General features: G+C 63.7%; 2 protein-coding genes across 2 annotated transcripts; both read right to left on the minus strand.

Annotated features, from left to right (window-relative positions):
- Nucleotides 1-222: 222 nt before the first annotated feature.
- On the minus strand, nucleotides 223-1,760 carry FAM136A (family with sequence similarity 136 member A). The gene is made up of 3 exons (XM_084273964.1): nucleotides 1,657-1,760; nucleotides 585-725; nucleotides 223-472 (listed from the first exon to the last, which is right to left on the minus strand). Exons 1-3 carry the CDS (start codon nucleotides 1,741-1,743, stop codon nucleotides 281-283), a joined length of 420 nt encoding a protein of 139 aa, XP_084130090.1. The 5' UTR covers nucleotides 1,744-1,760; the 3' UTR covers nucleotides 223-280.
- A 2,000-nt stretch (nucleotides 1,761-3,760) lies between these two features.
- Nucleotides 3,761-9,824, minus strand: TGFA (transforming growth factor alpha; the record flags this gene model as incomplete). The annotated part of the gene is made up of 6 exons (XM_084273963.1): nucleotides 3,761-4,212; nucleotides 4,729-4,838; nucleotides 4,978-5,127; nucleotides 5,322-5,439; nucleotides 7,203-7,256; nucleotides 9,791-9,824. 6 exons carry the CDS (start codon nucleotides 9,822-9,824, stop codon nucleotides 4,187-4,189), a joined length of 492 nt encoding a protein of 163 aa, XP_084130089.1. The 3' UTR covers nucleotides 3,761-4,186.
- Nucleotides 9,825-13,621: the final 3,797 nt, after the last annotated feature.

A 13,621-nucleotide genomic window follows, 5' to 3' on the forward strand; every position in this document is an offset into this window, starting at 1 on the left:
GCACACATGGGCTGCACGCTCACAGAGGTCCCATCCCACACCCGTGTATGTCGCACACCCAGGCTGCCCTGCACGTGCATCCTCCCCCCCCCCCCCCCGCCCCCAGCACACCCACTGCATCCCAACGCAGCATCCCTTGTGCAGGGGACACCCCTCGCCTTGCACACCCCCCACACACCCCAACCCCAGCTCTCCCCCCACACAGGCCAGGCAGCGAGGCTCCCCAGCACCCGGCGTGGCGCCCTCGCCTTTAATGAGCGCGTGGGGCCCGGCGGCCCCGCTACGGCTGCTGCAGCGCGGCCAGGCCGTCCTTCATCTTCTTGGCCATGGCGGGCACCAGGCGCAGGTGGTCGTCCCCGCAGGCAGCCAGGCAGCTGTCGAGCTGGGCGCGCACCCGCGCCTCCGCGCCCCCCGCGTCCAGCGCGTCCCGCGCCTTGTCGTTGCAGTGCAGGGTGCAGCGGCTCAGCCGGTCCTTTGGGGTGGGGAGGGAGGGGGAGAAGGGCAGGGAGGGGGTATCAGTGGGGCATGTGCTATGTGTGGCTGCCCCCACACACACAGACATCCCCAGCCCGCTCTCCCCTCACCTGGAAGGTCTCCAGCTCGGCGGTGACGATGGCCTGTGCCTGGGCCAGGGGCGCCTGGCACCGCTCGATGCAGCGCTGCACCTGCTGCATGGAGGCCGCGCTGTCCTCGCAGCACCGCGCGCTGCACCGGAACATGGTGCCCTGGGGGACACAGAGAATCAGTGGGGTGCAGCCTGGGAGGAGCAAGGAGCTGGCTGCACCCTGAGCCTGCAGCACTGCGAGGGCTCCCCAGCCGGGGTGGGGGGGGGGGTGCAAGGCATGGGTGGGGGGGGCAGAGCATCTGCAGGGGCACAGGGTGTGAATGGGGGGGATGGTCACAGGATGTGCCGGGGCGCAGGGCTTGAATGATGGGAGGTCACAGGCTGTGTAAGGGCACGGGGCATGAATGGGGGGCACAGGTTGTGAATGGGGGGTGCAGGGCATGAACGGGGGAGGTCATGGGCTGTGTAGGGGCACAGGGTATGAACTGGGGGGGGGGGGGGGCAGGGTATGAATGGTGGGGCACAGACTCTGTAGGGAGCCCAGGGCATTAATGGACGGGGCACAGGCTGTGTAGGGCACTCAGGGCATGAATGGAGAAGGTCACAGGCCGTGGAGGGGGCACAGAGTATGAACTGGGGGGGGGGCGCAGGGTATGAATGGGGGGGGGGCCGCAGGGTATGAATGGGGGGGGGCACGGGCCACGTGTAGAGGGGCCATGAACCAGGGGGTGATGAAGCTGGCAGGAGGGATGCAGAGCTCGCTCAGGGCACGCACGGGGAGGGGACACAGAGTTTGCACAGGGCGTGGGGCAGCGATGGGGCAAAGACCACGCGTGGGGCAGGGGGAGGGCCAGGGCTGGCGTGGGGCTTCGGCTGGGGGTGCTACTGGGGTGGGCACAGGGGCCTCCCGAGGGGCAGAGGGGATGCCCCGGGTCGGGGAGGACAAGGCGTGCTCCGCGGGGCTGCACGGGGAGGTGCGGGGCAGGACCAGCCGGGCCGCGGGGCACAGGCGCGGGGAGGGCGGGGGCAGCATCGGCTCCCCGGGCCCCCCCGGCCGCCTCCCGCGGGGCCCTGCCCGGGCTCCCCGGTACCTGCATGCCGCGGATGCGCTCCCGCTCCAGCTCCTGCACCGCGCCCTCCACCGCCGCCTGCACCCGGCCCTGCGCCGCCTCCGCCATGCCCGGCCCGGAGCCGCCCCGCCCCGCGGGAGGAGGTGCGGGGGGCGGCGCGGGGCCGGCCCGGCCCCCTGGCACCGCCCGGGGAAGCCGCCGGGGGACGGACACCCGGGCCGGGAGCGCAAGGGCCGCAGCCCCGGGCAGTGCTGCGCCGCAGCGGCAGGGGGGATGCCCGCGCCGTGACGTCAAACCCGTACCGTGACGTAACGCCTGCACTGCAATGCCATGTCCGCGCTGTGATGTCATCCCTGTACCACGGTGTAACACCTGCGCCGTGATCTAACACCCGCGCTGTGACATCATACGTGTATCATGATGTCACGCCTGTACCGTGATGTACCCCCTGTGCTGCGCTGCCGTGTCTGCGCTGCGATCCCACGCTCACACCATGATGCCATGACCACACTGTGATGGAAATCCTGCAGCGTGATGGGACGCCAGCGCTGCAACGCTTGCGCCGTGATGCAATGGCTGCACCATGATGCAAGGGCTGCACCATGATGCAAGGGCTGCACCGTGATGCAAGGGCTGCACCGGGCTGTGAAGTGATGCCACGCTGCTGCCACGCTGCAATCCAACACGCTGCAAAGCCATCCCAGCCCCCTGCTGCTGTGGCCCCACTGGGGTCACTCATGGCTGTGATGTTCCGGGCACCATCGCCGTGGGCAGAGCCTGGGTCAGGCTGTGGTGGGTGGGTGGGGGGCAGCTACCGGGCCTGTCCCACCATGGGGAAAAGTCCAGAGCAAGCAGGAGGGAGTGAGAGGCCCCAGTTTCATCCCACACCCCTCACCAGGCCCCCAGCTGCAGCTGACCAGTGCTGGACGCAAAGGAACCAAATCCAAGCCCCCCAGGCTCCCCAAAATACTCCAGGTTCCACACAGAGCACCCATTCCCTCCCTGCAGACACAGCTCCGCACCAATGGGGTGGTCAGGGACCTGCCCCCATCTCAGCATCCTGATGCACAGGGAGGAAGAGGGGGGTAACTCTTGACCCCCGCCTCAAAAACCTGCTCTGCTCCTACCCTGCAGCAAAGAGCCCACGTGCGGTAAGTGCCAGAGCTGGGGGCCCAAAATAGCCCTGCGGCCGCCCCCGCAGCCGTAACCTGAGCAGGGCCCCGTGGGGCACAGGCAGCGCCGGCTCCAGCCACGCTCGGCAGCAGCACTGGTTTATTCTGGGCTGGTCCTGACCCCCCCAGCCCATCCCAGCACTACCCTGCACCCACCTCAGTCCGTTTCACAGCCCAGCACCCCGAAGCCACGCTGGGAAGTTGGGTGGTCCCGACCCCATGGTGGGAGGGGGACATCCTAGGGCAGGATGAAGCCTGTGACCTCACTGGTGGGGGGGATGCTGTGCTGCCTGCCCCCCCCTCAGCCCCAGCCAGGCTGTATCCGCTCCGGCACCTGTGCACCAGCTGGGCTGGAGCTGGGTGTGCAGAGGGAAGGGTGCACACACACACACACACACACACACACACACACACACACGCACGCACCCCCCACCCCGCGTGGCACGCACACCCACACAGGCACAGCACCCAGGCACAGCACCCCTGCTGCTCTGGGGGGGTCTGCTCACAGGAGAGGGGGGTGGGCAGCACTGATGGAGGTGCCACCCTGTGCTGCCCAGAAAGCTGCAGCCTCCCCCCTTCCCTCCACCCCCCCCGAGGCTGCAGGGGGGATTTGTTGCTGCAAAAGATATTAAACTCCCCCCCAGGATTAAACCCCCTCTGGGATCGACCCCATCCACCCACCCCCTCCCCTCCCCGCTCCTCAGTTTGGTCTATACCTAAGCCCATCACCGGGGTACCAGTGCTGCACCATTAGGACTAGAGACATGGAGGAAGGGTGCTGAGCCCATCACCAGGGTATCAGTACTGTAGAGTCAGGGCTGGAAACTTGGCAGGGATCAGGACTGAGCCCATCACCAGGGTATCAGTTCTGCACCGTGGTACCCAGCTCCTCACTCACCAACATCCCCTACAAAGAAGACCCCAGAGCCACAGGTTTTTTTCTGAAAAAAGTGTCCTTTATATCATCACTTAAATAACTCTAACTCCAGGTAGTGGGGGGGGGAGAACAGCTGATCACAGTAACATATTACAGAAATCAAAAATTAATTTAACCACACGAAATAAATTAAAACATTAAATATTAACTTTCAGTGCAACATATACAGAAGACATGAGGAGTAACCAGGACTGTAAAAACCAAACAAAAACCAACCAACAAAAAAAAAACCCCAACCCAAACCCAAACAAGGACCAGGAAAGCTTGGGGTTGGTTACAAGGAGGGATTAACGCTGCTCCGGGCGGTTAGAGCGCTGGCCTGAGGAGGTTTCCTAGGATTAAGGTTCATTTCATTATTAATAAAGAGCTTGTATCTGTCCCCAAAGCGAGCTCAGGCCGGGCGAGTACCGGGGTGGAGGGTTTGCTGGCGCTTCTGTCTCTACTGTAGAAAAATAAAGCCCCCTCCTGTGGGGATGGGGGGGTCTGGGTTAAAAAAAAACAGGAAGGAAAGAAAAAATCTGATAAAAAGGAAAAACAAACCCAAAAAACCCCCAAAACCCCAACCCCAAACCCCAAAAACCACCCCGGTAGCACGTGGCTGGGGTTTGGCTCTGCGGAGGGCGGGGGGGGCGATGCCCAGCGGCTCTGCCAGTGCTTTGGCGCTTACGGTGCTGCCGAGCGCATCTCCGGCCGGGGTGCTGGGGCGCTGGCTGCCGTCTTCCGTGGGGGGTGGTGGGAGGAAATAAAGAAAAAAGGGGAAAAAAACAAACAAACAAAAAAATAACCCCCATCAGAAGACCAAAAAAAACACCAGAGGAGAGATGCTGCGCTGGTCCCCGGCTCGGGCATCCTGGGTGGAGAGGGGTTGGCGGTGGGACCCCCCCCGGCTCCGTCAGACCCCTGTGGGGAAGGGGAGCGCGGTTACACCCCGGGAACCCCAGCATCCTGCTGTCTTACCCCGTCCCCAGATCCCCCCCTTACCCGTCTCAGCGTGGCAGCAGGACGTGCCCCCCTTCAGCAGCCCACCCGGCTTCTCCTGGCCGCCCACGGGCGCCCGGCACCACTGGCAACGCTTCCGCAGCCGGCAGCAGCTGCAAGGGAGCAGGGAGGGGGTGGTTAGGGCTTGGGGGGGGGGGGGTGTGGGGTGTGTGTGTGTGGGGTGTGGGGGCTGCATCCTGCCCCAAATCACCCGGGAGGGGTGCTGAGCCGCCCTGCGCCCGCCGTACTTACTGTATGAGCACACAGACGCCGATGAGCAGCACCGAGGCCACCACTGAGACCACCACCAAGGCGGTGATGGTCTGCTTCTTCTGGTTGGCAGCCACCACGGCCAGGAGGTCGGCGTGCTCGCACCGCGTCCCCACGTACCCCGTGTGGCACCTGCACCGGGGAAGGGGAACACACACACCACGGGAAGGGCGTCAGCATCACCTGCAGCTCCGCTCCGAGCCCCCCAAAGCCAGGCTCAACCCCCAGTTTGGGGGGAGGGTTCCCAGGCGATGGCCAAGGGGAGACACGGAGGTTGCCCCTCCCACCCCAGATCTGGATCCATGGGGATTTTTCCCAGCACTCACACGCAGGCTGGCTTGTCCTCCTGGACCAGGAACCGGCACGTGCCGTGGAAGCAGAACTGGCTGTGGGAGTCGGGACAGTCGTTGAAGTGGGACCTCACCGCCGCTGCCACCGGTGGCCCTGGAGCTGGGAGCCAAAACAAGGAGGAAAAAGGGACAATTTTTATGGCGTTCACCAAGCCAGATGTCGCCGAGGACTGGTGGGTAGCGCTGGGTGAGGGCTGCCCCTGGTTATTTTGGGGTTGCTGGGTGGGATGTGGTCCAGTGGCTGCATCCCGGCCGGGACCACCCGACAGAGCCCAGATGGGTCCCACTTAAACCAGCGCTGAGAATAAGCCTGGCTGGTGCTGGAGGAATTTCCTAAAGAGCTTAAAGCTTAAAATGGAGGAGAGTTACCCAGCAGCAGAGCCGGCCGCAGCCCCACACCAGTGGCTTTGCTGGGGATGCTGTTTCCCATTACATCCCGCGCTGGTTTGAATTATCCTCCGCAGCCGAGACGGAAAACAAATATCCTGCTTTGGGATTAGCCCGGGTATAAAGCACATCCGATCGCTGTCGTTTCAAAGCCACCTCAAGTTCCTGTTGCTGTGAATTTATGGCAGGCCGGGGTAATTAAACCCACGTCTGCCGAATGCTTCCGGGTCTTCGGGGAGGCGAAGCGAGGAGAAGACGGAGCGGGGGCCGGCTCAGAGAGCCACGGTCCTGGTGGTGGGGTGAAAGGTGCCGGTGGGAGCTTGGGAGGGACTGGTGCTGGTGGCAGCATCCTCAGGGTTTGGTCATCGCAGTGGGAAATGCTGCTGCCATCCACATCGCTGCCAAAATCCGCGCCTCGGGGCAGCCCCTCGCCAGGGGAAGCCTGGCACCTCCATCCCAGGGATGGATTTATCCAAGGGGAGAGCCTGGCCACCCCAGGTTCCCTGCTCTGGCCTCAACATCCCCACAAAAATAACCCTTTTGGGTTTTTTTTTTACCTGCAAAGCCCCAAACACAGCTCTGCATATCCCCACCACCAGCACCCACTGCTCCCCCAGGGCTCCAGCCCCCCGCCCCGCTCCCAGCAGGAACAGCATCAGCGGGGCTGCACGGGCCAGCGCGTCCCTTTGCCCCGCTGCAGCCAGCGGCACGTCCCCGGATCCAGCGCCGGCTCCCGGAGCGTCCTGGCTTCCATTAAACCCCAGCTGCCGGCCACATTGCAGCCCCCTCATCCTCCCGCAGCCCCACGGAGCTGCCACCCGCACCGACCCCCTGGGAGCAGCCCCTCGCCTCCAGCCCGCAGCCGTGGGGAGAGGTGCTGTGCGCATCCTCAGCGGTGCCGGCTCCAAAGCGCTGGTTCCTTTAATGCTCCCTGATCCATGCCATTGAGCCATCCCACTTTTCCAGCCCCAAAAGGAGCTTCTCCGCCCCTTCCCCATGGCAGAGCCCCCCACACTGTGCCGAGGGACGCGACGGGCGCTTGGCTGTCCCAGCCCATTGTGCAGCACTTATGAATGAGCCGATTTATCCGGCGCAAGCGGCTCGGTGCCGCCGCGAGCCGGCGTCAGGCACCGGCAGCTTCCCCACGGGACCTGCGGCACGGTAACCGAGACCGGACTTCCCCACCAGCCAGGAATTGGCCCCCTTCCCCCTAAAACCAAGGTACATGGCAAACACCCGCTGCAGAGCCCCCCTTTTTCTGTGTTTCCCTTGGGCACAAAGTACCATGGGGGACCCAGGGACCCAACACCACCCAGGGAGGATGAAGATGGGATGCGAGAGCGTCCCTCCGGCTGGTCCAGCGCTCGCTCGGGGTGCAGACTGTCTACCTGCACCCGTGCTTTGCAGCCACCCCACACCCCCTCCCCTTGCCCCCCAGGATCGCACGGGCTGTGCCCGTGGCACACTCACCGCTCTGGGCCGCCGTGGTGTTCTCCAGCGCGTGGCAAGCAGCGAGCAGCATACCTGTGAGACAGAACCACCCGAAGGATGCATGAGGGGTTTAAAAGGGACACACGATGGGCTCTGCTGGGGTGCTGGAAAAGCAGAACAGGGCCCCAAACCACTCAGCCCACAGCCTCCCCTGCACAGCATCCCCTGCCCAGCCTGGTGAGAGGGGTGCCAGCCAGGCAGCCAGCCCCGGTCAGCACCCCCTGCGTCACCCCACCAGCTCCTCCCGCCCGTGTCAGCGCAGCGGGACCGGATCCGGCGTCGACGTAAGCCTGGGCACCGTGACAGCCCCACCACCCCTCCCCTGCCCTGCTCCCCCCTCCCTGCCTGCAAACGCTGCCTGACACCCAAGTGCTGCCACTGCTCCCCAGAGACCTGCAGCTGCACCCCCATAATGTGAGGGGGTCCCCAGAGCACAATGTCCTATATTCCATGCAGGCAGAAGTATCCCGTGCATCCCTGAGCATGGGTGGGGGCCACAGGTCCAGGCAGGCTCAGAACAACCCCCCAAGCCACCCCTACAGTCAGGGAAACCCTCCCACAAGCCTTTGCCAGGGCGGCTCGACCCCGGGGTGCGAAGGCAGACGAGGCAAGCAGCCCCCCAGCGCTGGGTCTGACCCAATTCCTTCCCTGGGTTTGATCAAATCATGCAGAAAGGTGACCGTTGAGAGGCCGAGCCACACGCCAGCCCTGGGAGCTCCCAGCCAGCCAGCTATGGAGACCGATGGCTTTAGTGACCACAGCATTTCGGCTTCTCCCCGCCGGCCCTCACCACACCTCTCCCCGCGCCGCCGCAGCCCCAGCCAGCCCCTGGGGATTTTCTTCCCATGGAAATTGAGTTTTAAGCATCCCGTCTCCTCCCAGCTCTGTACTTTTGCTGCCTCCAGCAGCTGGTGGCTGGAAGAGGCTTCTCCCTCCTGCGCTGCTCGTGCTGGTACTCGCACCTCCACGCGCCGAGGAAACAATGTGTTATTTGGGGAACGGCTCATCCCTGTGTCACGGGGTGGCCACATCGCCCCAGCTTGTCTGTCCTGCTGCTGGGACCCTGCTCAGGTCTGGCACTGCCTCTTCCTGCTCCTGCCACAGCTGCTTTGGCCAGAAGAGCCCAGCCAAGGCAGCACCCAGCTCACCCCGTGCAATCACCTTGTCCCCACTGCCTCACCTCAGCAGTGCTTTTACATCCCCAATGCCAGCCTAGAGCTCTGGTGAGCTCCCCAAGAGCTGGCATGGGGACATTAGGCAGAGCATCCCACCTGCCAACGACATTAATTACCAACCTCCACATCTCCTCCACAACCAGAGAAGGGCTCAACTCCTCCAGCCCCCCCGTGACTCCCACCGCTCCAGTGAGGAGCTCCTGCTTACCGCTGGGGTTTGCTCCCTGCCCCAGGTTTTCCCCTCTAACGCACTCGGATACTCCCCTTGGCTCTGCACATCGGCCCTTGGTGACCGACCCCGGGCACGGCCGCCCGCAGAGGGATGCTCGGCAGAGGAGCCGTGCCGGAGGAGCGGGGCAGGGAGGCTGTGCTGGAGCCAGAGAGGAGGGCTGGAGGGGGGCCAAGACCAGCTACTTTCCCAAACCCAAGCGCTGCAAAGAGTTTTGTTCCTACCGAGCTGGCACTGCCGTGTCCCCCCTGGCCCCGGAGCTGCACCGAGGAGCAGCAGAGCCCCGGTGCTGCGGGTGACACAGGCAGGGAACACACAACCCTCCTCCTTCAGGACAGCGAACAAACCCAACCAGGGTCCAGCAAACACCAGCCCCGGAGTTTTACCTACCCCGGTCCCAAATCATCACCCGTGTCCTGGTGAGGAGCACCCACACCCCAAAGTCTGTCCTCTCCCACCTCTACAGTCATCAAACCTCCGAGCTGGGGAGTGCGTGAGGATCCGTCCCGTCCCATCCCATCCCATCCCATCCCGTCCCGTCCCATCCCGTCCCGCACGCAGCATCGCCCAGGTCCCGTCGTCCCCCCCCCCCCCCCCCCCCCGCTCACCACCACCTCACCCCTTTCCCCAGCCGAAGCAGCACACGATTAACATCCCCTCTGTTTAATTGCCAAGCCAGCAACGCGCTGTCGCTAATTAGCTCTAACCCAAAAGACATGCACGAGTCCGCAGGGCTGCTCTGCCCGCCGAGGCCGCGCTCCCCAGCCCGAGCGGTTGGGCAAAGAACTCCGGGAGGGACCGGAGCCAAATATTTTGTAGGATTTACGGAGCGAGAGGTGACGGATGCACAACCCGACCCTCCCCGACCCACCAGCACCCCCCATCCCCCAGCCCCGGGGGCAGCGCTGCCATAAACCCGGGCAGGGATGCTGGGGGGCTGGATGCTCGGTGGGGACCGGGGGCTGCCCCGGCTGCTGAGAAAGTTTGGCGGAGCGGAGCCCCCTACACCCCCCCACCTTCCCTTCACCACCACCCCCCCCCCCCCGCCCCGAGCCCCCGCCCCGCGCTGGTGGCGGAGCAGCCCCCTTCGGAGCGGCCGGCCGGGGTACCGGGGCTGTACCGGGGCTCCCACCCCCGCGTCCGTTCCCCCCCCTCGCACCTACCCATGGCCAGCGCGGCCGCCGCCTCGCCCGGCATGCTGGCGGTGGGGCTGGGGCAGCCGGAGGGCCGGAGGGCGGGCGGCGGTGGCGGTGCCGGGGCGCGCAGCAGCGCGGCGGGGCGAGGGGCCGGGCTCCGCGCCGGCGGAAATGGGCGCGGACTCGCCGCCAGCCACTGCGGCCCCGGGGCGGAGCCACCCCCGGCCCCGCCGCCCCCGGCCCCCCCCCCCCCCGGGCTCTCCCGCGGTGCTTCTGTCCGCCCCCCTGTCCCGCTGCTGCCCCGCGGGGGGATGAGGAGCCTCGGGGGTCCCGGGCTCCCGCCCGCCCCCCTTGCGAGGTTGAAATTTGGTCTCGGGGTCACCCTGTGTCATCGGTGTGTCACGCTGGGGTGGGGGTGACACCCGTGGGGCGAGTCACAGCTCCCACTGGGACCTATTCAGCAGCTAAACCTACCCCGGGCCCCAGCCCACCCGCCCGCAGCCCCCGGCTCTGCCTCACTGCGGGTGCTTTGCAGGAGGGGGGCCTGGAGGAGCAGCCCCCTCCCCATCTCTCCACCTTGCTCATGGCTGTGTGCCCACGCCCCTTCCTCTGCAGCCCCCACCTCCCTGCCCCCATCCTGCACCAGCCCCAAATCCACAGGCCCAAGCTGGGGTCTCCCGGGGGGATGGTGGGGGGCAGCGTGTTGTTGGGGGGTGATGGTGAGACATCCTTGGCCCCATGGCCCTTGATGGGACCATCTGTGGGGTCAGCCAGTGTCTTGCTTGGAAGCCCCCTGAGATGGGGTTTGGCCTTGCAGGCGAGGGGCAAGCGTGGTCTGAGGGCGCAGGGGGGCTGACAGACCCCCCTCTGCGCAGGGACCCCCCGCGGCCGTGGCGGGGCTCAGCCAGCGCTGCTGCGGGAGCGGCTCCCAGCCCTGCGGTGTGCGGCAGCCGAGCCTTCCCGGCGTTCCCAGGTGATACCATCTCACCTTAGCACTTGAAAGCAGCTCTTTGAAGGGGCCGGGAGCCGGTTGTTCCCAACGCTGCCGATCCCCAAACCCCCAGCACCACTTCACCCCGAAAGCCCAAGTGTTTGGGCACAGCAGCCATCAACCCCCCTCCAAAAAAAGACACAACCCCCCACTGGAGCCCCAGCCATGAGCATGTATCAACCCAGGAGTAGTTCCAGAGCCTGCGCAGCCTCAGCTCCGCATCCCTCCAAGCACCCCACGGTGCTCCCACCCTTTGGGGCAACCCCCCAACCCTTGTGCACCACAAGGCCAGTACAACCCCCCAGGAAAGAAGAAACCCAGCCGTTTGCTGGGTCCTGGGGTGGCTGTAGTGACAGTCAGGGCTTCCCACTGTCCCCACAAAGGGCGACCAGCCCCCTGCCAGCAGCCACCAAGTCGCTTCCAGCCAAAAGTTAACGTGGGATACGACCCCAGTGTGGGCCAGGTTGTGTTGTTCCCTCGGTTCCTGCCTTCCCCCCCTCCCCTGGGCTGATAACCGGGATATTTATTTGTAAATAGAGGCTTCCTCCTTTGCAATAATCCTCCCACTCCGGTGTGAATCACTCGGTGAGGCAGTTGTGGCCGCCGCAAGAACTGGAAGGGCGGCAGGGCCGGCGCAGTCGGGGCGGCAGAGCTGGCAGGGAGGAGTGTGCTGCAGGCAGGGCAGGCAGGAGCGGGGCAGAGCACTAAGCCCAAAGGAATTTGGGGGATGCTCTCGAGTACCCAGAGAACCGGCAAGTCACAGGCGAGTCGCAGGCACAGGCGGCTCTTTCCTCCTGGCACGAGGATGCGCGGCCCAAGAGTGATGCTGTAATGGGGCAGGAAGGGCTGCGGCCGGCGGGCACGAGGGGGTATCTGGGTGAGCTCTGGTTAAAAGGGGAAAAAAATCAGCTTATTGATTTATTTTTAAAAAATTTGTATTGGTAACCAGTCACCCTGGAAGAGCAGGAAGGGAATATATTGTATGTGACCAAGAGACCCTGGTACGGAGCTTGTGGAGAGGCGCAGAGAGCTGCCCAGCTCGCTGCCCAGCACCCTGTGTGCTGCCTGAGGGGTTTGGGACAGCTGCATGTGGGCAGCCCCAGCACCCACAGACAGTCCTGGTACCCACAGTCAGTCCTGGTACCCACCCCCAGCCCCAGAACCCACCCCCAGCCCCGGCACTCCCCGGCTGCTCCCCAGCTGGGTGCTGTTTGGGCAGCACGGGCCAGGCCTGTCGCTGTGCCCATCGCTGCTCCAGCTGCTCCCAGCTTTTCACGCCTTTCCCACTGTTCCAGACCCACGAGGACAATTACTTGATTGTCTCACCCCTGGCAAGGTGCTCGGGGCCTGGAGCCTCTGTGGGGTTGGGTCTTCCCTTCCCTGATCGAATCGCTCTTCATCAGAGGCTGCTTCTGGGTTTGGAGATCAAAGGGGTTATTGCCCCCCCTGCTCCATGCTGAGTGTAACGGGGGGCAGACCCCCCCTCTGCTCTACACCAGAGCCACCTGGCAGCGAGCAGAGTCCTGCTCTGGTAAATCAGCTCATTTAGGACAAAACACTGAATGTAAAGGTGCATAAACCCCCCTCACCTTTCCCAAAACAGGGGAGGTGTTTGGTATGTGTTTATTTTTGAACCTTTCCTATGTCCTGCCCCATCTCCCCCCTCTCCAGTGGCTGTTGAGGCCAGAGGACAACAGTTCAGACCCCTCCGTGGGGGGAGGCAGTGGGACAACCAGCACAAGGTGGGGCTTGCCCCAGATTCAGCAGCTGCTTTAGGTGATTCCCCACTGCAAAACACTCTCTGTGCCCAAATAGAGGGACTCAACCCCCCCTCCTCCATCCTGGATGAGGAATATCACTGGGAATGCCACCACCACCCACCCATCCATCACAAGGACTATCCTCTCATCCCTCCTGCGACAGAGATCCCTTTAATCTCCACTTAAAATATTCTGACGTGGCAGCAAAAAGAAGAAAGGGGGGGAAAGAAACAAGAAACACCCCCCAATCCCACTCCCCCCCCTTCCCCCATCGATATCCTGCCCCAAAGCAGCGTGCAACAAGGGGGCTGTGTGCTGGTGTCCGGCATAAAAGCCTCCGGCCGCCTGTTTATGTTGGATTGTGACTGTGAAAATCAGGCAAAGGGAAAACTTCGCCCTGTGCCCCCCCCACCCCTTCCCCATGCCTCACACAAACCCAAATTGTACCCGCCGGGATGTTTTTGGCTTCTCTGTTGAACCCAGAAATCAATCAGGCTGCGGCAGCCGGCGGGCTGGGGGGGGGTTGGGGGTCAGTTCCCCCCACCCCCCTCCCCCTTGTTTATTTTCTTAACGTATGGGCTGAGGATAAATTGAATATTATGCCCAGGGTCAGGCACCAGTGGCTGCTCCCAGCTCACACATCCCCACCCTGGGATGCTCAGAGCGATGCAGCACCCCAGGGGCTCCCCCATCCCCAGTTTGGAACAGGGCTGGGGGGGGTGGGATCACCCGTTCTGGGGCTGCTGCCTGAGGGGAAGCGCCTCTGACGTCTCCTCCAGCCCGTAATCCTCCTGCCTGCTAAAAATGGGGCCTTAGTGGAGGGTTGGGGTGGTTTTTTTTTCCTGGCTTTATCTCGCAGCCGCCGGTTCTGTTTTGCTGCCAGCTTGAAAGGCTCTTTCATAGCCGGGATTTTCCCCGTGAATGTACATTTGATTCCTGGAGTTTTGTTTTCCAGGTTGGCTTTTTGGGGTGGCTTTTTTTTTTTTCCTTCTATTTCTTTTTTTTTTTTCTTTTCCTAAATAACTCCTTGGGGTTTTGTTCCTTCCCAGGGCGTTCCTTTAGCTCCCCCCAGGTCTGTTTACTGCTCTCCCTTGCAGAAAGCCTCTA

This window comes from Gallinula chloropus (genome assembly GCF_964237585.1).
Source record: "Gallinula chloropus genome assembly, chromosome: 21".
Taxonomy (NCBI): domain Eukaryota; kingdom Metazoa; phylum Chordata; class Aves; order Gruiformes; family Rallidae; genus Gallinula; species Gallinula chloropus.

Bases quoted from the DNA above. Each gene is read 5' to 3' on its own strand.
- FAM136A (XM_084273964.1), bottom strand. From the start codon at position 1,743: ATGGCGGAGGCGGCGCAGGGCCGGGTGCAGGCGGCGGTGGAGGGCGCG. The intron at 726-1,656 runs GTACCGGGGAGC...TGTGTCCCCCAG, and splicing joins AGCGCATCCGCGGCATGCAG to GGCACCATGTTCCGGTGCAG. The intron at 473-584 runs GTGAGGGGAGAG...CCCACCCCAAAG, and splicing joins CCGAGCTGGAGACCTTCCAG to GACCGGCTGAGCCGCTGCAC.